Source organism: Globicephala melas, chromosome 20 (genome assembly GCF_963455315.2).
Source record: "Globicephala melas chromosome 20, mGloMel1.2, whole genome shotgun sequence".
Taxonomy (NCBI): domain Eukaryota; kingdom Metazoa; phylum Chordata; class Mammalia; order Artiodactyla; family Delphinidae; genus Globicephala; species Globicephala melas.
The window spans coordinates 13,603,497-13,631,041 of record NC_083333.1 but is presented as its reverse complement, the minus strand read 5'-3'; the positions used below and the strand labels follow the sequence as shown (position 1 = coordinate 13,631,041).

Here is a 27,545-nt window from a genome sequence, read left to right as displayed (position 1 = left end):
CTGATCACAGACAGCTGGGGAGAGATGAGCTGAGGGTAACTAGGATTTGGGTAACTGGGTAGAAACAAAGCTAATATTTTTAACTGGTTTCACCAATTAATTAACTGTGCAGTGTTGGGTGAGATATTAAACTCTGTGAGTCTCAGATTCCTCCTTTTAAAATGGGAAAAAAAATGGCATCTCTGTGGCAGGCTTGTGGTAATGATTAGAGACGAGTTTGTGAAGCACCTGGCCCAGTCCTTGGTGCACTGTAAACATTTGGTGAAAGTCATTATCAATGAGCGCAAATGGGATCTGAGCTCAGATGTTTCTTGAGGACCTGCTAGACTAGGGTTCTGAAGTGGTCTAGAAATTCTCGATGTTCCATAGGAGATAGGGTGAGTGAGTAGGTGCACACGTGCCTCCATTTTGGGGGCAGAAGAGCCATAGTTTTCTTTAGATTCTCAGAGGATGGGCTGTCATATACAGTTGAAGAGGTTGTTTACTCAACAAGGGGACCCAGATTGGGGGGGCGGGGAGTCAGGGACAGCTGAAACCCAGCCTTGCACTCGGGTCTGGCCCATCTGGGGAAGAGGCAGCATTTTCTCATTCCCACAAAGCAGTCCTGTGCATGAGGTTAAGAATTTCTTAGTTGGAAGAAACTGGCTTCATCTCCCCCGATTCACACTCCTTCAGCTCATGTTCATTGTAGGTGGGGCCCCCAACCTCACCCCTCACCCCTGCTTCTAGTTCCTATTCCCATGGGAAAGAGCTGCTGAAATGGAAGGGGAGAAGCCACAGGACGAGGGAAGGCAAGGGAAGGATTTAAGTTGGAAGGAAACTAATTAGAAGAATAGGTTTGGCAGAGACCTTAATTACTGGGTAGTTACTCACGCTGAATCCTCTTGTTGGCTGTGGGGCAGCTCTCCCAGGAGGCCTGCCCCTCCATGACCACGAGGAATGAGGTAATGGTGGTGGTTTGGGCCTCTTAGATGAGGGCCCGCAGGTGGGAAGGCCAAGTGTGTGTGTGTGTGTGTGTGTGTGTGTGTGTGTGTGTGTGTGTGTGTGTGTGTGTGTGTGTGTGTGTGTGTGTGTGTGTGTGTGTGTGTGTGTGTGTGTGTGTGTGTGTGTGTGTGTGTGTGTGTGTGAAAATACACCTAACATAAAATTTACCGTCAGTGACATTTATACCTTCACAGTTTTGTGCAACCATCACCACTGTCTAGTTCCAGAACATTCTCATCACCCCAAAAAGGAATCCCTGTCCCCATTTCCCCCTCCCTCCAGCCCCTGGCAACCACGAATCTGCTTTCCGTCTCTACGGACTTTTCTGTCCTGGATGTTTCACATCAGTGAGCTTGTACGATATGTGGTGGGGTTTTGTGTCCAGCTTACCTCATGCAGCATGATTTCAGGGTTCATCTGTGTTGTAGTGTGTATCAGTACTTCATTCCTTTGCATGGCTGAATATTCCTTTTTATGGACACACCACATTTCGTTGGTCCGTTCAGCAGTTGACGGACACTTGGGTTGTTTCTACCTGTCGGTAATTGTAGATAATGCTGCTGTGAACATGTGCGTACCAATTCTGTGTTGGAGTGTTGTTTTCAGTTCTCTTGGGGATGTAGCCAGCTGTCTGCACGTCTTTTTTTTTTTTAATATTTATTTATTTAGTTGGCTGCTCTGGGTCTTAGATGCGGCACGTGGGATCTTCATTGCCTCATGTGGGCTCTTAGTTGTGTCATGCATGTGGGATCTAGTTCCCTGACCAGGGATTGAACCCGGGCCCCCTGCATTGGGAGCGCGGAGTCTTAACCACTGGACCACCAGGGAAGTCCCTGTCCACGTGTCTTTGACTCCTGACTTACTACAGGCCAGCCAACGGGAGGAACTTCTTTCTGGAAGAGGGGAGAAAACAAGGGGACTGTGGCTGCCTGGGGGGCAGGGCGGAGGCAGAACACAGTCAGATGGTGGGCAGAGCGGGGCCCCGTGGCCATGCTGGAGGGGATGTGGAGACCTCTTTGCCACGTTGGCCAAATTAGGAAATTGGCTGAGTTGGCCCGGGTGCCCCCCTCCCCTCTTTCAGCACCTCTTGGCCCTTCTGGGCTCAGCATCAGGGATGCCTCCCCCAGGTACCTTCCAAAGGGTCCTGCGTTTCCCGGACGGGGGAGACCTCAGAGCCATCGTGGCCCCTACCTGGCCATCAGTGTCCTCAGACGGAAACCCGGGCTTCTTCTGACCCTACAGAGTTAGGCAGGTTAACCAGTCATTCTAAAGAGAAGAGCACCATGCAGCTGTGGAGACAGGACAGATGTCACTGGTGCTATTTCACAAGGGGGACCCAGAGGGGCGGAAGGTTCGGTCCACGCTCTCCACCAGCCCAGCTAAGGAGAGGTCTTTTCACCAGAGTATGTGAGTCGGCATCGTGACCCAGTGGCCTCCCCTGCAGGGTCTGTGTTTGCCTTCTAAGCTGAGGAGTCCTGGAAACAGAAACCTCAGAGGAGGGACTGTTAACGGGGACATTTCAGCCGCAGTGATGGGGCAGGTGGGGCGGAGGCCGGGTGTGTGACCCTGAACTTCACGTTATGGGGGGCAGAGGCTGTGTGAAGCCTGGTCTTGCTCCGCCTTGAACGGCCCCCATTCCGCTGGGAACGCCCATTGGGCACAACTGGTGACAGGCACTGTCCTAGGTGGCCAGTTTGTTATTAATCTCCACGGCATCTGCCACAACTGGGCTGATGTTTCACAGATGTGGCAATAGACACAGCGGGTTGAGTCACTTCCCCAGGTCACGTGGCAGCTCAGGGGCCGTGTCAGGATTGAGTGAGCCTGAGGCGGGCTGGTTTTCACGGTGCTTCCGGGTCCCTCTCTCCTCTGCAACCTCTTTCTGGCCACGTCCGTCTCTGAGCCTTGGTTAATACCTCTTAACAATGTCTCATTTCTTACCAGGTTATTTAGACAAGCTGAAATCTGGCCTTCCCTTCTTGGATGCTCTAAGTTACCTGAACTCAAGCAGAAGCAACCTGGTTCTATTGATAGAATGTTCCTCTCTTCAGCCAACCTCCTGAGCTCCCCGCTCGTATTTTACTCCCAACTCCGCTCAGCCAGAATGTCTGTCTCCTGCCTGTGGGATATGTTATGCACACAGACACTGTACTCAGCACAGGGCTTGCATGTGTTTCGACCGCCTTCCAGTCTGCAAGAGGCCGGAGCAGTGTCTGGACGCCTAGGTAAACGTGCACAGCGGTGTGCCTGGGCTCAGTGGACATGCTCTGCTGGTGAGGAGGCCTCCTGGCTGCTCTCTGGCCCCTGGTAGTTCTTTTAGAAGCCAGCGCACGGAATCAGAGAGGAGCCGTAAGCTAACAGGTGTGGGAGACAGAAGCGATCGGGGCGTGGGGGAAAGCTTTTGGTTAAATTGTGAAAATTCATAATGAAACATACACCGCCGTTACTCAGAGGGCCATAGGGTGACTGTGTTTACCGAAGTCCCAGGAGAAGCTAGGATTGATCCCATCCCGCTGAGGGTGTGCAGGGCACCGCAGGAAGCAGAAGCACGTGGCTTTGCAGCTTCAGAAAAGCTGAGAGGAGTCTGGGAGCTGTGTGTCTCTACTGCTCACTTTCAATCTCTTATCTTCCTAAGCGGTGGTCATCAGTGATCAGAACCTGCCTCCGTGGGCATGGCTGGGGGATGCTGAGGGCACTTAGGAGCTGACGCGGTTTAATATGTCTGAACAGGGTCCAGCTTTGTTAAGAAGTTCACAGCACCTCTCCTCGTGTGGCTGGAATTCTGATTTTAGTCAATTTACTTTCTTCACAAGGAACAGCAATTGTATGACGGGCTAACTTGGACCTTCTTATTTTTCAATGTTCTTTAGCTAACAACTTTTGCTTTTGTGTTTATTGAAGAAAATTTAGATGAGAGAGAGAAGCAGAAAGAAAAGAATAAAAATTCCCCAGAACCCCACCACCACAGATCGCCTCTGTTGTAGCCTTTGTGTCTGCATCTTGTTTTTCTGTTCTATGCTTTTTCTCTGATTTTTTTTCTCAAAGTACTGCCGTGCATAGTTTAAAGAATTAAACCGCACATCAGTGCGTACGATAGAAAGGAAGTCTGTTTCGACTCAGATTCCCAGCTCTCTTTGCGAGAGTGATTTGGACACTTGACTAGAAAAACCCCACCTAGATCGTCATTGATTCCTGGCTTTATTATGGAAGGTTGAACATCTCGCTCTGCTGAGACTTGCATTCATTACTCCTGGTCAGTTCCCACAGCAGGCCCTGGGCCTTGTCTGCTGCTGTATTTGGTGGTCCTGAGGATTTTCAGATTCCACAGTGGGAGCTGGAGAGTGACCCGCCTCCTCCAGGCAGGTGTAGCGACCCTGTGAGTGGTTTTCTGGGGGCCCGGGAGGAGAAAGCCCAGCTCTTGTGTTAACTGATGGGCACCTCCCCCGTCCTCTGGGGGGTGCTGTCCCTTCTGCGGTGGTTCTGAAAATCAAGGGCTGCTCACACCTCACGCTCAGGCAATCCCCGACATCACACCTGCAGCCCGTAACCTCCCCCAGGGAGGCCCGTGGGCCACACGCCCCCGCCAGTGTCGAGCCACTCCAGGGAGACTCCATCTGCCTCTGACTTCCTGGTCGAAAGACAGTTGCAAAAATGCCACATGTGTGTGACCTTCTCTGTCTTCCTCCACAGAAGCCGGGAATGGTCCCCCCTCCACCGGGAGAGGAAAGCCAGACCGTTGTCCTTCCACCAGGCTGGCAGAGCTACTTGTCCCCTCAGGGCCGGCGCTACTATGTCAACACGGCCACCAATGGTGAGTCCCGCTCTGGGCAGCGTCCTGCGCCAGCCCCGGGGTCCTGTCCGTTTGGAGGGGTGGTTCTCTCCTCCTTCCTTCACCTCCTGGGCTTTAGACTTTTCCTCCCAAAATCTACCTCAGAGGCTGCAGGGGAATCTTGCCTTCTTCACAGGGCTGGGTGGCAGGGGGCTGAGCCTGGGTGGGGAAAGCTGCCCTTCAAAGTTGGGGTCATCCTTGGCACCTCACAACCACCCGGCATCTTTGTGGAACCCAGCCTCATGGTCTGGGGCTGTGTTTTCCAAACTGAGATCGCCAGAGGGTCTGCGGTCCACAGCTGGTTTAAATCAAATCAAACAGGTTACGCTACTGCGTGATTTCTTGGAACTTGGAATGCGCTGATTGATACCCAAACAAGGGTTATGAGAGTGGGGTTTCCCTAATTACATCACAACGTCGCTCTCTCTTCCCTGAAGTATCTCACTGGCTGGAGTTTCTTAGGATGTTTTCTGGGAAATTCTGGGGCTAGTTATGGATTATTTATTCTAACCGGTAATTAGAGGTTCCCTGTGCATTTCTGAGTTGGGTCAGGACCACAGCTCTTTGCCTCCGATTATTGTAGGCCGCCTGAGCCTTCACAACAACTCCAGGATCCTAGCACGTAGGCTGTAGGATGACCTGCAGGAAGGCTGGAGCAGGGTCATACAAGAAGGAGTGGCGGCATCTATAACGAGGTGGACAGAGCAGTGTACAGGCTGTGGTCTCGGGCTGGGCAGAGCAAAGCCAGCCATCAGCTCTGTCTCTTGACCCCAGGGAAACTGCCACCAGAGAACGGAGAGGATGGAAACACAGAAAGTTAGATCTGGTGGGAATCACAGATGTGTGTGCCAAGGCAGAACGTGGATTCGGGTAGGATTTCGGCACCTCACTTCCCCCATCTGTGCCTACCTGACTTACGGCTACCTCCTCCCTCCCGACAGCACCATTGATATGGTCTATGTTTATGAACCTGCACTTGGCGGGAGCGGGGTGGGGAACTGGTGACAGGAGAGCCAGCTGCTGTCTAGAGGAAGCAACAGAGAAGGCAGCTGACAGCTGCCACTTGGGGCGTCTGGTTTGTTTATATTGCCTGGCAACCTGGCCTTCCGCTCAAGGAGGGGTGTTCTAGTTGAAGAGGTAACCAGGGGTTTCTAGGAAAAGGGAAGCAGAACTATTTCTGACCATTCTAATCAGAAGCTTCCTCACAATAAGCACAGAGCAGCTTTGTACTGTTACCAGACTTTGAAGTTTCGGAGGTGAGTGTGTTTATGGGCAGTGCCCCATCTGTAAAATGCGGAAGTTGGACCAAATGATCCTGAGATCATCAAGAATTCGGCTCCATTCTTGTCCTGAATTAGCCACTCTGTTGCAAAGGGGCAGAAGGGTAAAAGTAGCTTTCTAAAATCTAACTGATCTTTTAAAAATAGCCGTGTAACAAACAGTCCGTTGCTAGTATATGCTCTCAATCATTTAACTAGCCCTCTCTTTAGTAAGGGGATAGTTAAATCCCATTTTATGTTACCAGGCAGTGTGAATTTCCAATAACTTGCATGTCAAAGAATAGGGTTCTTTTTTCAGCCATTTAAAAATGTAAAAGTCGGGCTTCCCTGGTGGCACAGTGGTTGAGAGTCCGCCTGCCGATGTAGGGGACACGGGTTCGTGCCCCGGTCCGGGAGGATCCCACATGCCGCGGAGTGGCTGGGCCCGTGCGCCATGGCCGCTGAGCCTGCGCATCCGGAGCCTGTGCTCCGCAACGGGAGAGGCCACAACAGTGAGAGGCCCGCGTACTGGAAAAAAAAAAAAAAAAAATGTAAAAGTCGATCTTAGTTAAGGAGTTCCCGAGCTCTATGATGACATGCATGTGTTGGCCCATGGGCCATATTGGTTGCTGTATTCCTGGCTCCTTGGTCTCGCATTCTAGACACATGCCAGCTTTTTTTTTTTTTAATCAATAATCAAACAATTACATTTACTGTATATATATTATATGTCAAAATGCTTTAAATTACCCATAAATAATTTTACTTCGCCTACTCAACAATCCAGTATAACAGTGGTTCTCAATAGGGACAATTTTGCTCACCAGGGGGCAAGTCTGAAAAGAATTTTGATTGTTCCAACTGGGGAATATACTGGCATCTAGTGAGTAGAGGCCAGGGATGCTGATGAATATCCTACAGGGCGCTAGACACATGCCAGTTTTATTCATTCGTTGTTTAATTCATTCTTCATCTGGTTGATTGAATTGTTCAGTCAACAAACACGTGTTGGGCCTCACGTATGTTCCAGGCAGAGTGTTGGATGCTGAGGATATAATAATAAAAAAGAAGGAGCCTCAGCCCTCAAAGTACTTAGCTTCTACTAATGGAAGCAGATTTTATTTTATTTATTTTTATTTTTGGCTGTACTTTTATGTTTTTGGCCATATTTTAAACTTTTGATCCAGCTTGCAGGATCTTAGTTCCCTGACCAGGGATCAAACCTGGGCCCTGACAGTGAAAGCGCCAAGTCCAAACCACTGGACCATCAGGGAATTCCCAGAAGCAGATTTTAAATGAGTCCATATTTGATTGCAGTCGAGAGCAGGGCTGTGAAGGAGGAGTCCACAGTGTTTTGAGAGCATGTCCCAGAGAGACCCTGGGAGGTCAGGGGAGACTTCCTGGAGGAGGAGGTTCCCTTCAGCTGAGATGAGAAGCATGACAACAATATCGGTCATGTTTGGAGGGATCATGCAGACCCTGAACATCACGTTAAAGATTTTGCTTTTTAGTTTTAAGGCACTAGGAAGACCAGATATCTTTCTGATTCTCCTCTGGAATCTTAGCCCCATTTTGTTTGGCTGCTGGACTGCTTTGTAAATTTTTTAATCTGACTGCCTTTCTGCAGGAAGGTGCTTATCAGAGCAGCCTCTCGCTCTTCTCACACCCACGTTTATCTGACCCCTGACTCCTGGAAGCATGTGTCTCCTCACAGCCGGGCCAGCTGCACCCACCTTTCCGCCCCAACTCTTGGATCTCTGCTGCCCTGGGACTCTGGCCAGAATCGCTCGCCACTGTCCAGGAAGCAGACCCCTTCTCGCAGGCACCGTGAGCCGTTTCTTTCTTCTTCTTTCTGTCTGTCCACCTTGCTTCCAAGCTCTCCTGGTCTCCCTTAATCCCTAATCGCTGCTTTTGCAGAGGGCGCTGGGGTACCATAGACGTGCTGTCCCCGTTTTTACACCATGTACAAATGCAAGGAGTTTAAAGCCCAATTTACATTTGTATTACCCTGCTCTGGCTCATCTGCTTATTTTCAAATCCGTTTAGGATTTTCTGCATGGGGACTGTTACAGGGCTGCTGTGCTGGGCTGTGGGGTACAAAATCAAACCAGAGGCCATCTCCGCCTTCAGCGACTGCAGGTGTGATGGAGTCAGAAACACGGAAGCCAATGAGTGTTTCGGGTGTTAACGTGGAAACCTGCAGGCCCAAGGAAGGGGGTCGCCAGCTTTATCTGGGTGTCAGACAGGTATTTGAGAGCAGGGATGCGGGGTCCTTGCCTTGGGCGTTTTCAGCTGCAGTGGCAGCAGGAGCAGAGGGGAGGCAGCAGGGGGAAGGCTGATGTGGCTGGCGTGGGTGAGGAACAGAGAGGGGGGGACTTGGGGGTCTGATCCACTAAAGACCCCAATGGGGCACCGTGAAGAGTTGGGGCTTTGCCCTGTGGGCGTGGAAAGCGATGGAAGCGCTGGCTTGACATCCTCAGAATATTGCGGCGATATTGCTCGTGCAGCAGAGTGATGGGTTATAGGATGGTGAGCAGGAACCTGACAGGCTCAATGAGAAGAGAAGTAATGAGGTCAGCTCCGTGTCTGTAGTGTGGCCGGAGAGGAGGAGATACGATCTGTCAGACGGGGTGTGGCAGGTCCAGGAAAGAAGAACGCACAGATTCCTTTTCTGCCTTGTGTGCCGGAGCTGTTCAGTGAGAACAGGGAACTTGGGAGGAATGGCTTTGGAAGAAAGAAGATGATTCCACATTGAGCATACCGTTCCTTGGGGAACATTCAGGGAGAGATGGGCAGTGTATGTTGGACGGATGGGTCTGTGACTCAGGGGTCGTCATCTGGGCTAAAGATGAGGCGCTGGGGAGCTGTGTGGGTGCACGGCATGGTGGGCAGAGAGCAGGCTGGGTTACACCCCCACTTGTCCCTTGGTCTGACTCCGTTGTACAGGGACCGACCTGCACAAGCCCAGGTAGCGGCCCAGAACTTGCATTTCATCGGCAGAGAACTGAAATCAGGAGCGTGCAGGAGGTCACCCAGGGCAAGCCTCCAGGGGAAAGAGAGCCCTGCAGAACTACGCTTAAGGGAGGGGCAGAGGGGGCTCGGACAGGATCGTCAGAGATGTGAGGCTTCCAGGAGCAGGCAATGTCCTGAATGGCAAAGGAGAAAAGATTGTCAAGACGGACTGAAATACAGGTCAGATTTATGGTGGGGGAGGGGATATTGCAAGTCTTTGGGGAAAGCACACATTATCTAATAAGTGGCGTTGGGCCAGATGGCTCGCAGCAAATTTTGTTGGGTAAGTTAATGCAATGACACTCTTGTTTTCGTAGAAACTCAGCAAGGCCATCAGAGCATGAGACTTTGGGAGGCATCTTCCTCCCACCCATCTCCCCTTATCTCCTCACGGTTTATGGCTCTCCGGGGCATTTTGTCGGGCAGGGTGGTACTGAGCTCAGGCCCCAGGGTTCTGGTATCAGGAAATTGCTTGTGCTGCAGTGCTCCGTTCTACCCAAAGTTGACTCTATTGCCAAAAATGAGAGTGTGTTTAGTTTCTGGTTATTGAGCTATTATCAGTAGCCAGCCTATTCAGGGACCTAAGCTAGTGTTAAGCGGGACCTCTTATTTGCATAACAAATAACTGCATTTCAAGAAAACAGCACAAAGTTGTTTTGTTCCGTTTATCATTGGAAGCCCAGATATGCACATTTAATCACTTAACAGGGTCAGAGATATTCAGGTCTTCTTTTTGGAGAGATGCTGGCTTTTTAGATATTATTTAAGATATATTTTTACTATTTGGACCTCGAAGGGATATTTCAAGCCAGTAACGAAGGCCAAGCTTAGTTTTGCTTAGTGTATGAGTCAGTATTTTATCTCTTACATAGATTAATCTTTATATACTTTAAATCTGATAGTTTCATTTATCTGTCTTTCATTTCTAAAGAAAGAGGATCATTTGAAGAGGGTGCCTTAGTCCTGTTTCCCCGAGAAAGCAGAGCCTGAGGCAAGGATTAAGTGTTAACACCTTATTTGGGAGGTATAAGCCCAGAATGGTGAGGGTGGGTGAGGGGGGAAGAGAGGCAAAGGAAGATGCTGGCTAGCCTTGACAGTGAACTGACAGCCAGCGGGTTGCTCAGCAAGTGTGTTCGCTTCTCTGGAACCAGGTTTGCAGAGAGGAGTCATGCCTTTGAGTAGTCCACGGGAGAGCAGAGGTGTTTTATCTGCTCCCCTCCTTCTCATCTCCTGTTTCCCACTGGCCACGCTTCTCTGCTTGGAGAGCCATTTCCCCCCACTTTGGGGTGTAGCATCTGACCCCCAGCAGCCTCTTGGAAAGCCTTATTCCACGCCCACAGAGTGATGCTTCAGCCAAGCCCAAGGCGATGGTCAGTGGAGCGTGGGTGAGGTACCCACCAAAATAGGAGGAGGCAGTCGATGGAAATGTGAGGAAGAGCCCAATGTCTGTCCCAGCCTGGAGGCTCCTGTCCCACTGTGTGCTGGGCTGTACATCTCTCTCCGCTGTCAGGCCTTGATGACTTGATTATTTACAGGGTTTCGGTGGCCGATGACTTTTACTCAGTCATCCTAGGGGGAACCTTACAAATCATTGAACACAGCAGTTGGCAGTCTACAGCCCTTGGGCCAAATTCAGCTTGCAGCCTGTTTCTGTAAATAGAGTTTAATTGGAACACAGGCGTGCTCTTTTCTTTTCTTTTTTTTTTAATATATATTTATTTTAATTTTTGGCTGCGTTGGGTCTTTGTTGCTGTGCGGGTCTCGTTGTGGTGAGCGGGGGCTACTCTTCGTTGCGGTGCGTGGGCTTCTCATTGCCGTGGCTTCTCCTGCTGCAGAGCACGGGCTCTAGGCGTGCGGGCTCCAGAGCGCAGCCTCAGTAGTTCTGGCTCGTGGGCTCTAGAGCACAGGCTCAGTAGTTGTGGCACAGGGGCTTAGTTGCTCTGCAGCATGTGGGATCTTCCCGGACCAGGGCTCGAACCCACGTCCCCTGCATTGGCAGGTGGACTCTTAACCACTGCACCACCAGGGAAGCCCCTCTTTTATTTTCTTATTGCCTAAGGCTGCTATTGCCCAAAGATGGCAGAGTTGAGTAGGGTCCATATAGCTCACAAAACCAAAAATGTTTACTCTCCGGCCTTTAAAAGAAAAAGTTTGATGATCCCCAGCCTAACAGATAGAACCCGTTCATTTTACACACGAGGAAGGGAGTCCCCCATGGGGTAAAGGGACTCAGTTAAAGTTACCTGCCCATTCAAAGACCAAGCTATGCTTGGATCCCCTGTCTTCTAATCTTTTCCTTTTTACCTCAGTATACAGGAGGATGGGCATGGGGGAGGGCAGTGACTTAATTTGCAATAAGGATAACTGAGTACATGGATTAGTAGCAAAAACAATCCGAGATAACTTTTATTTTTAAGGGAAACACAACTATCTTCTGAGAGCATCAACTGAAACCCAGGAGAGCTGGGAACTGTTTTTAAGCTCTTTTGACAAAGAATTCATATGTATAAATGTTTTATTATGTTTGTGAGCCAAACGTGGAGGATTAAACCAGGATTTGAGCTTTTGGATTCATTTACCAAATAATAGGCACTTTTCTTGATTTCTGGTTTTAATTTTTCTTTAAATGAGTAGATTCCCATCTAACTTTATTACAGCAGGAGCTAATGTGAGTTTCTGGATAAGTTTTCCAGTAGAACCCTTTTTAAAAGCATTCCTTGAGCTTCTCTTTGTTACAAATAATTGGAATACTTGAGAGAGCAGCCCTGATAATTAGCAGTTAATAAAAGTTGCCCTGAGAAACTTCTGCACCCAAAAACATCAGTCTGTTTTCATCTGTCCATCTGTGTTGAACAAATGTGAGACTAAAACGATGCTTTTATTTGGCACATTCAGTTGATTGAAATAGGTGTGTGTGTGTGTGCGCGCGCGTGTGTGCGTGCGTGTGTGTTCATGTTTTTTATTTTAGCTGTATTATTTTTCTTTCATGGACTCTTTCTTAATGGGAAGCTGTGAGCCCTTAAATCTTACTATTCATCTGTTTCCGTGGGGTTGCGTTTTTCCCTTCCAGAGAATTCATTTTAATCTGTAATATTAAGGTAACATTTCAGTACACATCTCTCATTTCTCAGCAGTTTTTAAGCAGTTTTAAATTCTCCTGGAATTTTGGCAGGTGCGAGGTGGGTTAGAGAGTCATTCACGCTGCCAGGAAGTTGAAGTCCCATAAAAATCAAAACACAAAGCAGACAGAATTTTATTGTTTGCTAGTGTTACTTTGAAAAAGACAACTTATTGGTCAACAGTGTAAGAACTTTCCTCATTGGATGTTAGGTGGGGTCTCCAGTTAGCAGCAAGTGGTTCAGATCTGGAATAAAATAGAATGTATGGCATAGGACCCAGCAGTTCCACTCCTAGATATCTACCCAAGAGAACTGAAAACGTGTCCACACAAAAATTTATACATGAATGTTCATAGCAGCATTATTCATGATGGCCAGAAACAACCCAAACGTCCATCAGCGAATGAGTGGATAAACAAAATGTGGTCTGGGAATTCCCTGGCGGTCCAGTGATTAGGACTCCACGCTCTTACCCACGAGGGCCTGCGTTCAATCCCTGGTTGGGGAACTAAGATCCCACAAGCTGCTCGGTGTGGGCCCCCCCCCCCACCAAAATTAATATCCGAAACAAAATGTGGTCTGTCCCTGCAATGGGAAGTTATTCAACGATAAAAAGGGAGCAAGTACTAATGGATACATGCAACATGCATGGGTGAGCCTTGAAAATATCGTGCTAAGTGAAAGAAGCCACACACACAAAGCCATATGTTGTGTGATTCCATTTATGTGAAATGCTTAGAACAGGCAAATCCATAGACCCAGATAGTAGATTCGTGGTTCCAGGGACTGGGGAGAAGGGGTGACTTCTCACGGGTAAGGGGTGTCCTTTTGAGGTGATGAAAATGTTCTAAAATTAGATAGTGTTGGTGGTTGCACATCTCTGTGAATATACTAAAAACCCCTGTAATGTATGCTTTTAGAGAGTGAGTTTCATGGTATATGAGTTATATCACAATAAAAACAGGCATATAGAGGTAGGTGGGTGAGTTGGTGACTTTCCTGGTGTCCTTCTAGAACAAGTCCTTTGATGCTTCAGTTGGGCATTCCTTCTGCCCGATTCCCAAACTTTGGTGGGCATTGAAGCACATGGGGAGTTTGTTTAAAAATATTGACACACAGGTCCTGCCGCAGACCTACTGAATTGGAATCTACTATTTGGAGCGAGTAAAAATTTCTGCTTTATATCTTTAATTGTTTTCTGATAGTCACCACCTGTTTTTGACGTCTAAGGAGACAACCAGATTGATGATGGCATGGTCAGTGGATCAAATATTCTGACGCTGAAGAGTCCATTGAAATCCAGTTTTTCTCTTGTGGACATTCAATGAGAAAATACAATTTTCTTCGAACAAGTAAACGTGCATTATAGTCCCAAGGTTAAATAAATGGTTTATGGTTATATAACCATAAACCATTGTCGTTAAAGTAGAATCTCGCGGAAAAACGACTTGAAGACAAATAACTCAATCTTACAGTGACAGGATATAGAATGAGAATAAAATACCAAGAAAGGCCCTTCACCTGGCTTGTGTTTATACTTTTGTGTTGTCAGGGTAGCAGACTTGCAGATATCTCTAGCCTTTATTCTTGTCTACATAACAGGATGTAGTGGCAGTTCTTATCATTTCACAGCTTTTGAGTCAATAGCTCAAAAAACATTTTTTTTTGAATCTCAGTATTTTTGCCATTAAAAAAATAAAAGACGTATGAACTCTGGTTTCAACTTTGTTTCTAGCTGCAACTAAGTCAAAGGCTTTGGGGCTTCTACTGTTTTCATTTTCCCATTCTCTGTAGCACTCTGACATCTAGACATCTGAACACCATCCTTGCCTTCAAGGAACTTGGAGTCTAGTGAAAGAGTTCTAGGCCTTGGAGATGTAAGAAAGCTGTAAAGTTTTTCTTCCTTCATATTTCTCTTCTCTGGAGAACGTTATCCCGGAATGTCCTAGCTGGCCTCTGCTTTGCTTAGGACATACGTACCAGTGTAGGGTCACCTTGCCCTCATCATCACTTTGCAGAGCCCAGTGGCCTAGTGAGTGTGGTGGGATCGGATCGTATCCAATGACTAATCCAGCCCTGTCACGCTAGTCCATCCATATAAAGTGGTAGGATCTTTTCCAGGCATTAGATCGACCTGTATTCATTACAGGCCAAGAAAAGTACAAGGTGATCGTGAGCTGTGTATCCATAAGGAATGACGTTTGCTTGGGTTGAACTCTGGTGTGTGATGACTGCATTTCTAGGGCAGTTGTAGTGCCTGTGGTGGCGGTGGGGCAAGGCAGGGTCAGGACCTCTAGATCCAGGTGAGCTGTCCTGCAGAGATTCAGGTAGAGTCGATGTCTCACGGGGGATGGTCTGGAGGCCAGAGGCTGTCCACAGAAGGATTTTATTTTGTGTTCACCATCCTTAAAGATGTTGAATGAGTTGCCAACATTGAAAAATTGGGAAATGTTTCATACCCACCCAGATACTTGTCTCCTTTTGAAAAATTGTGAGGTATGGCCGCATGCGACCCGCCTTCCTGCCTGAACGCCACCGGTGGATCTGGGCAGGTTGCCACCACTCCTGACTTTTCTTCTACTCGAGTCTGCTTCATGCAAGCATCTTACATGTCCAGTGCTCGTGGGGCCTTGAGCTTTGACCTGTGTTTGGACATAGCCTCATGGCTTGACAGCAAGTATTGCAGGGGAAAATGAGCATTAGGCATAAAATCAGGAATCTATTTTATAAATGCACTTGGAAATAAGAGATTATGAAAGGGGACCAGGCAAGAGATGAAAGAATCGGGAGAAAGGACTGACCGGTCCACTTCAGGAAGAACTTTCAGACTCATCCCATACTCTGCCTTATTCCTGGAGCTTTTATGTGCACCCGACCTATTAGTGCAGGAAGCATTGCCGTTTGGGGGCTTCTGTAAAGCCTGTGTGTGTGCGGGGTGGGGGTGGGGCAGTGGGAGCACGTGGCCGCAGCAGGAAGCTGGGGTCCACAGGGAAGGGCGGTCTGGACAGAGATAGCCATCAATGCTGTTTAAAGAGTTGGGTCCCACGGAGTCAGTGGAACTCCTGGCAAAAATGGAAATTATCCATAGGTTATATTCTGATGAGTGAGTGGGCCAGGACCACGTGAATGGATTATCAAGCCACAAGTGTTTGCTCAATGCCTTCTCTGTGCCCGTCTCTCATTATGCACTTGGATGGCTCCTTGCAGGGGTGGTGTGGGCGAACACAATGCAAATGGCTTCGAGAACGCCTCCCAGTGGAGATGAGATTGTTAAAGGAGACTTTCCTCGTGGGTTGCAGTCCATTTTCTTTCCTGCCTGAACAGACCTCTGCAGGTCCCTTCCGGCTCTAAAATCCTAAAACAGGGAGTTGCCACACCGCCGTGCTCCTCACCCACCACTGCTGGGGAACGTGCCTCGTACGGAGAGCTGGCGTGGCGTCCCGGCGATCAGATCTTCACTGTTGGAGGAAGGTCTCGGAGCTGAGGAACAGCCTTTTTGTAATTTCAGTCCAAGATGGATTCCGGAGTAGGCAGTGCTCTTCCAAGAGGTGTGGGAGGAGGATGGGGTGAGAAGTTAGTGGCGCGGGATGAGTGTTGATTGCGTGCGCTCCCCGGCAGCGGGGTGCTGGGCTGGGCACGGGGCTCTGGGAGCCTCCCCTGAAGGGTCTTGCTGTCCTTGGAAGGTCATGGGCTGGGCCTTGTACCTGGCGGGGCTCCTGGACATTCCTGTGGAGTGATGCGCTGCCCTCTTGCCGGCTGTGCTTATTAGCACCTGTGTACCCAGCCCGAGAAGGAATAGCCCCTGCAATGGGTGAGAGCAGAGGAAGTTACCGAGCGGTCCAGCACAGGGATGGACTGCGCGAAGAACATGCTGGAAGGGGATTCTGCCCCCCGCCCGCTCCCCAGGCATTCAGCCTTAATGGCCCTTGTGGGGATCTAATGGGGGTGGGGCGGTCTCGGGGACTGGGGATACTTGGGGTAGGGAGGTCGGAGCAGAAGCAGTTTTCCAACTGGTACAGACATTTTTCACTGTTTGAACAACCAGTCTGACGGCACTCGTGCTCTGCGTGGCTGCCTGCTAGGACATGTACTAGGGCCGGGGCTTAGTTTTCCCCTGGTCCCTGGTGGTCCAGTTCCTTGCTCCCCCTCTGGGCCCTGCCACAGACCCGGACCCTCTGCTTCTGAATCCCTGGACTCCTCTGTCCAGACTTTCTGTTCCCCAGATCAACTCCATAGGTTAGTGTGACCTCCATCCCTGCCTCCTACTGTTCCCAGCCAGCTGCAGCCTTTTGAACTGTGTCCCCCCCGACCCCACCAAAGGAAGTTTAAGTCCTAACCCCTAGGACCCTTGAATGTGACCTTGGATATAGGGTCTTTGCAGACGATCAGGTTAAGATCCCGGCGCTTGCTGGGCCCTCATCCAATACGTCGGATCCTTACGAAAAGCGTTTTGGATGCAGAGACAGACACACACAGAGGGAAGACGATGTGAAGACACAAAGGGAGCCCATCTATGAGCCACGGAATGACCGAGGCCACCAGAAGCCAGGGAAGAGGCCTAGAGCAGATGCTCACAAGCTCTCAGAAGGAAGCGATCTTGCTGACACCTTGGTCTCAGACTTCCAGCCTCCAGAACTGTGACGCAATACATTTCTGTCGTAGTCGAAGCTGCCTAGTTCGTGGTATTTTGTTAGGGCAGCCCCAGGAAACCAATACATTTCCCACGCCCAGAGTAACACGCCATTGTGGTCTCTTCGGGCACTGCTAAAACAAACAAGCGGTGTTTTGTCCTCCGCAATGCTGTGGACAGGAGCAATCTGTCATCTGTGTCTCAGAACACCTGGCCTACGGGGCAGTTAGCACCAGCAGCAGGAAGGGTGGCCCGCCTTCCTGTTACGTTGCCAACCTATCGCCAGCCGATCAGCGAATGTGAGGTATGAGCTCCGGCTTAGGATAGCTGCCAGGGTACCAGAACGCCAGTAATTCCAAGAGATGTGCGTGCAGGAAAGCTTTAATACGAGCTGCAGAAAAGAGACACTTGTTTTCTCTTCCCCATTTAAGTGGATTTCCCACTCCTTTTTTTTTTTTTTTAATTGGAGTAGAGTTGATTTACAATGTTGTGTTAGTTTCAGGTGCACAGCGGTGTGAATTGAGACACTTCATGAAGCAGTTGATTTCCCGATACTTGTGAGGCTTCTCTTGAGCATACCAGAGAGGACTTGGCTGGAGGTCATGTTCATCTCCGGTTTAAGCCAGATTCTAGGTGCATTCCCAGCAATCCTGGTCTTGAGCCCCCATCTTGAAAAGAGAAGGTTGCGCTGCTTTGGAAAGCCTTTCAAGCTTTGTATTTCCTAAAGACAGAGCCCTGTGGCCGTGCAGACAGGACCCAGCTCCCGGCCACCACCTCCCTCTGTCCCTGATTCCTGCTGCCTGGGGTGCCCTCCACTCTCATGACACACCATTGCATTTAGATGTGGAGGGAGATAACTTGTACGCAGGGGTTCTCCCTGAGCAGTGGGATCAGGGAGGATTTTTATGTTCTCTTTTGACTTTGCCGTTTTCCGGTGTTTTCTCCCTTGGACCTGTATTACTTGTACAAGTAGGTAAAATTAGCTTCTCTGAAATAGAGGAGCGGATGGGAGCTGAGCACCAAGGTTCTCTCTTGCTTCGCCTTCCCCAGCACGACATCCCACCCTCCTCGGTTCCTCTGGAGAGGTGGTCTCGTGTTCTGGGGATCCTTCTGGGGCTGAGATGCACAAACTGGAGCCTGAAAGGCCCCCGGTCTTTTCTCTATGGCGCAAAGGAGCATCCAGGGATGCCGGGCCACGTGATCTCTGCCACAGAAGGAGGTGTGTTCTGGGCTGGGAGTCAAGGAGACCCCCATCCCCTCCTCCCCCTCCCTTCTCTTCCTCTCTGCCACGGATAGAGACTTCACTTGCTTTCTGCTGCCGGTATGTAAAATTAACATGTGCTGATGGGGGAGACACTGCAGAAAACGTACGGAGAGGACAGAACAGGGGCACAGTCTTGGGAAATAGAACAGAAGGGGCCAGGGAGCACGCAGTGCTTTTGGACACCGCGTCCCCACCCAGCTGGCTCAACTCTCGTGCACAGAGCGTGAATTCCTCTTACCAGGTGTGCAAATGCGAAGCCTTCTTAGTTAGCGGGCTTTAGGGATGGAGAGGAAATCCTCAAGAGGCGTGCATAACAGCCCAAACATTTGTGGTCCCGGAGGATTTCTTCTTTGCTCTCTCAGAGCATCTGCCCCGTGGGGTTCACTTTTCTCTCTCCGCATCTCTCGGGCCAACTTGACTATTTGCTGCAGTTTTCAGCCAACGACACCCGTTCAGAGGAAAGGAGGTGAGCAGTGGATGCTTTCAAGTCAGGAGTAATTCGTGGCTTGGTTTGATTGTTGTACCTTTCAAAAAAAAAATTATTTTTTATAGCCCTACCTCCAACCGCTGGAGGCAGGGTGAACTGTTGCAGAGAATGCTCTTCGTCCTGTCTTTCTCTCCGTCTGTGGTTCTCAAAGTGGGGTCCCTGGACCAGCAGCGTCAGTATCACCTGGGAATTTGTTAGAAATGCTGTCTCAGGCCCCACCCTGGCCCTCCTGAATCTGACCCTCTGGGGGTGTGCCCTGCAATCTGTGGTTTAACCAGGCCTGCAGGTGAGGCTCCTATGCTCTAACGTTGCAGGAGGCTGCCTCTGCCCCCAGCATTTTAGCATTTCCCTAATTGGATGAGGCTTTCAGGCTTCTTTGCAGAGAGGGTTTTCTTTGTTTGCTTTTTTCTTTTTTAAACTTACTCATGCACTTTCCTAAGGAATCTTGTTTCGTTCAGCTCTACCCATTCCTTCCCCATTTTGTGTAGTCTTCTCTACCCGGAATACCCTTTCTTAATGTTTGAGGAGAGCTCATTTTGCCCAGCATTTCTATACCTGTTTTCCAGTGTTGGTTCTTTGTGCCTCAGGGGCTGGCCGGCCTTCCTCGGGCATCCAGCGGCCTTGGAAGTGCCTTTGCGGCCGCACCTCAGGGAGATGATTGCCTATTCCTATTTCCCAGAATAACCAGAGCTCTTTCTGACAGTTTCCTCTGGCTTGTGAAAAGCAACACTCTCAGTGATCTTGAGCATTATTTATAAAATGTAAAGTCACGCCTTTTACTGGAAAGTCTTCTAAATCTGGATTAGCAGTGCAGAGCGATTGAAGTCCATAAATGCTGAGTTTCTGAGAAAACAAAACAGAAAGGTGACGTATGGGTGGAAAATACCACTTCGTGGGTAGAGAAGCTTCTGAACCGTTGAGCGGTGTGATTTTTTTCCCAGGAGAAGTTATGGAAGTCCTACTTCAGAAGTCACAATTCAGCTTGGTCACAGAAGGAGATTCCAGATGTGGATCTAATGGCCTTGGGGCTGGCGTTGACCATTATAGGGCAGTGCATGTAGGGGATTGTCCAAGGGCAGGGAGTACCTTGTTATAGGAATAGAAGCCCACCCAAAGTAGCTTATGAAAAAAGGACCTTTATTAGAAGGATATGGGGCATCTCACAGAAGCCCCCGCTTAAGGACCGGAAGGAAAATCAGGCGCGTTGTTTGTCCTGGGTTCCTGGGATCTCCTGATGTCTTATGCCCATTTCTGGGTCTGTTTCATACATATTTTTCTCTGCAGACTTGCCTTTTTTCTTTAGTAGCCAGTTAGCAGAAAATGATCCAGTGGGTGAAAAAAATAGTGTCCTGTCATCTTCATTTGCACTTCTCCAATTTTTTTTTTTTTTTTTGCGGTACACGGGCCTCTCACCGCTGCGGCCGCTCCCGCTGCAGAACACAGGCTCTGGACGCGCAGGCTCAGCGGCCACGGCTCATGGACCCAGCCGCTCCGCAGCATGTGGGATCTTTCCAGACCGGGGCGCGAACCCACGTCCCCTGCATCGACAGGCGGACTCCCAACCACTGCGCCACCGGGGAAGCCCCACTTCTCCAATTTTGAGTGAGAATCCGCATCTTTTCTTCCTTATTGGTCATCTGCAGTTGTTTTCCTGTGACCCACCTGTACGTTCTGGGCTCTTTTTGGATTAAGCAGCTTGCTTGATGTCTACTTCATACTATGTGAAGGGATTTGGTGACCCGTCTGCTCCCCCTGCCCCTTCTATGTCTTTCTGTTGTCTGTTTATCTTTTTATCTACACACGCGCACACACACACACACACACACACACGCGCGCGCGCTCACTCACTCACTCACTCATCTTTAAAGCCAGCCATTGGCAATGTAACTAGACTTGCTTCTGACAGTGCTTTGAATTGAGCCTCCATTCATTCCTCAAACATCTATTGAGTGCCTGCTGTACCGGGGACCAGGGAGACAGAGATACATTTATCTGATACAGTCCCAGCCCTTAGAGCACATCTCTGGGAGGATCGGATTTGAAAGCAGGTGTTACAGCTGATTTAGGATGACCTCATCCAGCTCCCCAGCCGTCAGCTCCCTGAGGGCAGGGATGACGCTGTGAGCTCTCAGAGCCCCTCCCCAGCCTGGTGCCTGTTCACAGGGCTCAGAAAACCTAAATGATGTTGGCGGAGAGCACATAGGGCTGTGAGTGTCCCGGGCTTTGATTTGATAAGATTTCCAGCTGAGAATATCCTGATGGCGCTGACCTGTCAGCTCTGTCCCTGCCAACCACCTGGGACCAGGATTGCATAAAACCCTAAGGACTCAGTCGTGCCAAAGGGTTTGTGACAGTCACTGTAATTCATAAGGCTCCCTCAGACACTAAAATAGATAACAAAGCCACAAGTCAAAGCAGAGGCTCTTGGGGACGGATGTTATGAACCTGATATTTTTAGAACATTGGGGTAGACGTGACATTTTGGAGGGTTCCTTAAGTTCCCCTACGTTGCTCTCACACATCTTGCCTCGTACTATGCCTGATCCTGTGTCTGATCGCTCCCCTGGCGTTTTTTTGTCTCATCCAGGTACCTCTCCCTCTGTGGCTGGTTCCCATCATGGTTTACTATGGACTCTACCCGTTTTTCTTACATCTGGTTAACCCCTGAGCCTGCTTGTTAAAATGCTGACTTCTGGGTTCCACCCAAGACCTGCCAAAGCAGAGTCTTCGGGCGCAAGGTCTGGGAATCTGTAGCTTCAGATCGAATGATCCTGAGGAGAGACCAAGTTTGGGAAACAGACCTGGAGCTTTGCTTAATAGCTGTGCTTAGGGTCTGGGTCCTGAGTGTTCAGGCTTTGATGTGATAAGATTTCCTTCTGGGGACCCATCTACAGTTTTCTCAGCCATACAGCAGGGCTTGTAATATCTGTGAGCTGGCAGTCAGCTGCCCATACTTGCTGGCTCAGTGACACGACCCCCTTTTTCCTGTGTTGCATCAGCCCTCATCATTCCCCAGCCCACGTTCAGGGGTTCCCGGTGTGTTTGACCGAGTCCGCACCCTATGAGGAGGTTGGTATGTCGGGGATCCTAAAGGGGTTGAAGGACAGGCTCGGGGTGTTCCAGGCGGACCACCCTCCCTACTAGAATTTCTCTGGGAGCTCCCCACCCTACTCTTGCAGGCCCTTTGTGCCAGCTGGAGCCAGTCCGAAGCTTGACTCAGGCCAATATCCAACGGCCAGGGCACTGACCGTTGGCATCCATTGGCATCACCAGCCTCTGTATCATCTGTAGAGCGGGCGTCAGGGCCCCTGCCCCGCCTGGATCACAGGGTTGCATAAGTGTTCTGTGGGCTGCTGTGCGGGGACCCCCCTGCAGCTCAGACATGCTAACGAAGACCTTCTAGCATCTCTTCCCCCCAGCCCCCGAGAGGGAGCCGTGCCCTCCCTCTCCCTTTGGGAGCTGTGTTCTGTGAAGGCAGGAAGAGGAGGGTGGGGCAGGGAGGCAGCTGGTGGGGTGGAAGTTGGGAAACAGAGAGGAGGAAAGAGGAAGGAAGGAATGCAGAGGGTTTTGTTTCATTCATATTATTAGTGTTGTTGTTTAATGTGTTTGAGGGCTTCCTCTGTCTCCGAGACTGTGCTGGAAGCTGTATGTGCCCACTGACCGTGCATCCCAGGACCACGAGGCTGCAGTCGTGTCATCCCCACTTTACAGTGAGGAAACCGAGGCCGAGTAGTAAGGGGTGGAGCTGGGATTCGAACCTCTGTCTGTGTGACACCTGAGCTCTTAGGAACATCTCTAGGCTGCCTCAGAATATTTGAGGGGTGTTTTAAACACCCGGTCCAGGTTCCTTTCCACTTCTTGTCTTTCTTGTGCCAGTGGAGTCCTGGTGTCCCCAGCTCTCCTCTCCCGCAGTGCTCAGGGGAGCACCCCAGGGCCGTGTGTGCTGCCTGAAGGCTGGGAGTTGGTGGGGTGTTAGCTGCCACCTACTTACCCCCATCCCCACCCCCCAGGCTTGACTCCAGCCAGCATTTCCTGCTGAAGACCTCAGGTCTCCCAGCCTGGGGTCCATGTTTGCTGAAGCTCAGGAAATAGACTAGATTCTGGGGCCAGTGGCCGTGTTGCAACCCTTCTGGGCTGCCTGAGACTCAGGGTCTGGCCCAGGCTCAGAAGCCCTCCCGCTGGTGATCAGACCTAGACGATCCTGCAGAGCAGTTCATGCCCCTCCAAGAGGGTGTTGTGTTTTTTCGTTTGTTTGTTTAAATGTACAAGGCTATATTTTATTCAGTTAGGTACAGTATTCTACATATCTCCAGTTTCCATGGAATTTGTTAATCCTGTGTTTCAGTTCTTTGATGTCATTTTAAAAATTTTGTACCTGCTTCCTTTTTCAGTTTTGACAGAGGTGCTTTAAAGTCCTAGTTTTGGAGGCATGTCCACTTCTTGCGATTGTGAAAGTTTTCTTGGCCACACCACATGGCTTGCAGGATCTTAGTTCCCTGACCAGGGCTCGAACCCGGGCCCTCTGCAGTTTAAGTGCAGAGTCCTAAGCACTGGACCGCCAGGGAATTCCCTGCAAAAGAGTGTTTGCGAGGAGCTTTTGCGTCCTTCTGTTTCCACATGCTCTGTCCCTGCCAAGGGCATCCGGGGTGTGCGTGATCAGGACCCAAGAACCCAGTTCCTCCTAGGCTGGTACCTGTGGTTATTTCACCTGATAGCCAGTGGGGGCAGCAGAGAGCTACTACTCAACCAAGAAAACTGACCAATCATGATCCAGGAGTCCACTGGTGGGTGGGGCAGAGTGTGGGAAGGGGAGGGGGAAAAGGGTGGGGGACAAGGCTCACAGATTCCCCCAAGGCAGATGAGGTCCAGGGGCTCACTGACTTTCCCAGTGCAAGCTCGTACCTTGCAAAGCATGAAGGATGTAGTTTTAACAAAGGGAAACGAAGTCTACAAGTGACTCTAAAGTTAATAACTCCTGCCTTGCTTACTGTTTTTTAAAAATAATTATAATAATAATTATTCTTATTTTAAGGAAGGGGCGTCTGTGCTCTGAAATCACATTGACATCACTTTCCACCTTTCAACTATACTCTCTCTTTAGAAGTTTTATTCTACATGGGCAGGCACTGTAATCCACTGATGGGGAAATGGAAATTTCTGGCTTCTCACATGGGTGGCTAGAATAGCAACCTCCCTTGGTCCGATTTGATCCACGGTCAGCAGTCAGCTCATTTGTGTGTGTATCTGTCTCCCCTGTTTTCAGCGGAAGAGGTTCGAGTTGAGTTAGAGTTGCCTTTAGGAAACAATGTGTTTCTCCTGAATTGGGTTGGACGGTCAGAGGCTTTCCAAACACGGGTTTCGCTCCTTCCGCTCTGTCCTCACTGGCCCCCACCCCCCACCCAGAGCCTTTGGGGCCTGCATGGCAGTGACTGTTAGCAGTCTGGGTGGTCACCTGGAATGACCTAGCACCCCAGGCTGGAAGCCCAGAGAATGCAAGGGGGCCTCAATCCAGGGTAGCCTGAGCCCCGAGCTGCCACTTCAGTTTTGCTTTGGCGCTATCGGGGAGCCTGGTGTGCTGTAAATAGATTAGGGAGTCTTTTATTGAAAAAGACCTGGAAATGGTTTCCTGCCTGTGTGTGGTGTGGTCATCTGGGGTGATTTTTCCTGCTGCCGATGAGGTCACTCAGCCAGAGCCCCGGGGGCTCTCTCCAGATGTCCGCCTGGCCTGCCCCAGGCTCACAGTGGCTTTGTACTTTGGACTGACCAGAGCTGGCTAAGACCAGGAGGTGGGCTGGGCGGAACCCTTCAGGCATCTGCATCGTCCCTGATGGAGTCCTGGCGGAGGTTGGATAGAGAGATGCAATACAGGAGAAGAGATTCCCGCCTCTGAGGGCCTGTGAGTGACCCAGGCCAGCGAATACAGGGCAAGGGGCCTTCCTTCGTGCCCCAGCAACTAGAGCATGGTTCTGACTGCAGGCAGCATCTCCCTGTGATTTCAGAGCCTTCTCCCGCAGTCCGCTGGGAAGGCTGCATGGAGGAAGAGGCGTTTTAGTTGGAACTTGGCAAACGAACACGATCCTGACATCCAGGGATGGTGGGGGCAGGAGGTGGTGAGGGTGTGTAAAAATCAGAGCAAAGACATGTTCCGAGACCAGCAAGTGAGTTACCTGGGCTGGAGTGAGGTCAGTGGGAGTCAGTCTGGACAGACAGACAAGGTTGCTGTGCTGGAGCCTCGCTGGCGGAGAGGTGGGCGTGGGGATGACAAAGCTTGGACTTTGTTCTCTGTGCCATGTTGGAAAGGAGGCGCAAGGGGTTCTCCAGGTGCGCGCTGACCCTGAGTGGGGAGACACGTTAGGGGTGAGGTGGAGAGGAGGTGAGGAAAGTGATGGAGGGGCACCTCCAGGCCCCGGGAACTGATTGCATGTGGGTGGTGGGACCCGGGAGGAGCTGGTGAAGCCGTGGAGGTTGGTCCCCTGAGCCCCAGGGGGCTGCGTTGGAGGGGAGAGCCTGAGCTGGGCGCTGTGGATGTGGAGACAGCAGTGTGGCCTCCAGGTGGGGCCGATCCAGCGGACGGAAGAGAGGCCTCTTTAGGGAGGAGATGGAGGCTGCAGGCCGCGTCTGGTCTCTGCTGGAGCCCAGCTCACTTTGTAGGAAGGCTTCTTTCTCATCTGAATTCCCCCCCATTTCTACATCCAGCCTCGCTAGTCTGTTTGCTTTATTTAACTCTGATAAAGCACTTACTGTGTGCCCCTGTCACCCAAAGCACCTTCCATGTACTAACCCATGTCATGCTATTACAGCCCTAATTAGGTACCATTTTTATCCCCATTGTACAGTTGAGAAAAACAAAACACAGGGTTAGATGGCTTCCAAAGGTCACTCAGCTCCTGAGCGGCCAGGCCTAGGATGCTTTCCACTGCCCTTGGCCTCTGAGCAGTCTGGTGGTCTTTATATAGATTCTCCAAGTCTTGGTGCTCTCAGCACCGCCCAAGCGTCCCTCCTCCTCCAGGGAGGCTGCCCTCTGGTCACCCCTCCTGGAAGACCCCTCTGCTCTCTTGTTCCTGGTCACATCCTCCCTGCTGCTTGCCTTTTGCTCACCCTCCTTTTTCTCTCCCTTAAGACATGCAGGGACCGTATTACCACCCGACTCCTAGAGCCGTAAGATCCTAAAACCCAAACAGTAGATCTTAAGGTTTTGAGACCACCAATCAAAGCTGGAGGGCAAGAGTATTGGGGCCTAAAGGACCAGTCAGCCCGACCCTTTCATTTTAGATGAAGAATTGGAGGACCAGAGAAGTAGCGTGACTTGCCCAGGGCTGCACAGCAGATAAGAGTCGGAACTGAGGGCAAACCCCAGTTCTCTCGAATCTTAATTCACAGAAGCCATTGAAAGATTGTGTTCGTTTTTGCTTTAAATATTTGAGACAATTGAATTTTCAGTAAGAGAATTTTGGACTAAATAGTGTCATATCCATATATTGGACTAACTTTAAAAATAACTTGATGCTAAAAGCTTATAAATGGGAATTTGGCATGAACACAACAGCTGCCATTATCGATCTCATTTTACAGAGGTGGAAACCAAGGGGACGATTAGCTTGGTCAAGGTTAAACTTGTGGTGAGAGGCAGAGCTGGGATTCAAACCCAGACATCTGGCTCTAGACTCACTGCTGTTAATAGATCCTAACCCCTGTGCTCTCCGGCCCTTTTAATGGTTTTGGAAAGATACCCACAGAAGTCCATAGGTGAAAAGAATGTACAGTATGATTTTGTTTTGTTCCAAAGATGTACATAGGCCTAGAAAACAAATCAGCACACAGGTGCCCAAATGTTTAGTGACGACCTCCGCGCTGTGGGACTACGGATGATACTTTTTCTTCTTTGCACTTCTTTCTACATCATCACGTTGTACGTAGTGAGAAAGTATTATTTTTATCACTAGACAATTTTATGAGAAGTCTCTGCTCACAGCAGTGAGATGGGTAGAGTAGCGTTTGGGGGATGATCGTATAGCTGCAATCTTAGCGTTATTTCTGGCTGGATATTGGAAGAGAGAAGTGTTCAATCAGACACAGCAGCTGTAATTCACACGAGACGTGGAGTTGCAGAACCAGGAAGGAAGTCACCCCCAATCACCCAGGTCTCTGTACAGACCCCCGGCCAGGGCTCCTTCCCCTGGGCTTTGGGGTTTCAGATGACAGTGGGCATTTGGGGAGTGATGCCCGGTTGACAGCTGGGGTTCCAGGACGAGGGACCGAAGTGGAGATGCATGAGTTGGCAGCCTCACAGGAGGAGAGGGACAATGGGGGCTGTTTCCCAGGATCCCAGCCAGAAGGCCACCTCCTTTTGGTCCCAGCTGCATGGAGAAAGGTCCCCAGCAGAGAGAAACTTTGTTGTCATGGGAGGGCAGGAGAGGAGATGGATATGGGAGCAGAAGGCGGACCCCTGCTTCCCGGGTTTAGGGAGGGAGGTGGCCCAGTTCTGCTCTGTGACACTTGGAGCTTCTGCCCTAGCAAATTCTCAGCGCGATTGTGTTTTTTTCTTTCTTTGACCAGAGACCACCTGGGAGCGTCCCAGCAGTTCTCCTGGGATTCCAGCCAGCCCTGGCCCTCACAGAAGCTCTCTGCCTCTGACAGGTACCGTCCACGCACTACTTCGGGGCACCCTGGGGGCCGGCTGGGAACCACACACACCTTCAAGGGGGAGGCCACGGCTCTGGAGCCTGGGTCTGAAACCTGCCTGCGGATCGTACGGGCCAAACCTGGGGAGGGGTCTAGAGGGCTTGGAGGCCCCGTAGCCTGTTGCCCCGTGGGATGGCAACACTCTAGTAGTGCCGGCAGCAGCTCTGGTCCCTCTCACTCGCTCTCAGGTGCTCAGGGAGGTGGCAGGGCATGGCTGGGTGAGGTGAAGCGTCAGAGCTCTTAGCTGTCTGCCAGTGTAGGGACCCAAACCGGGGGCAG

At 50.3% G+C, this 27,545-nt stretch overlaps 1 protein-coding gene and 1 non-coding gene across 8 annotated transcripts in view; one reads left to right on the top strand and one right to left on the bottom strand.

Moving 5' to 3' along the window:
• Window positions 1-27,545, top strand: part of GAS7 (growth arrest specific 7) — a 200,447-nt gene that overhangs the window by 115,648 nt on the left and 57,254 nt on the right. For all 7 annotated transcript variants that reach the window (XM_030861414.2, XM_060290881.1, XM_060290879.1 and 4 more), the window contains 2 exons: window positions 4,675-4,795; window positions 27,141-27,221. In XM_030861414.2, coding sequence (XP_030717274.1) covers window positions 4,675-4,795; window positions 27,141-27,221 — 202 coding nt within the window. The remainder of the gene's footprint in view (window positions 1-4,674; window positions 4,796-27,140; window positions 27,222-27,545) is intronic.
• On the bottom strand, window positions 23,077-23,149 carry TRNAL-UAA (transfer RNA leucine (anticodon UAA)). The gene has a single exon. It is a non-coding gene; the product is annotated as a tRNA-Leu (tRNA).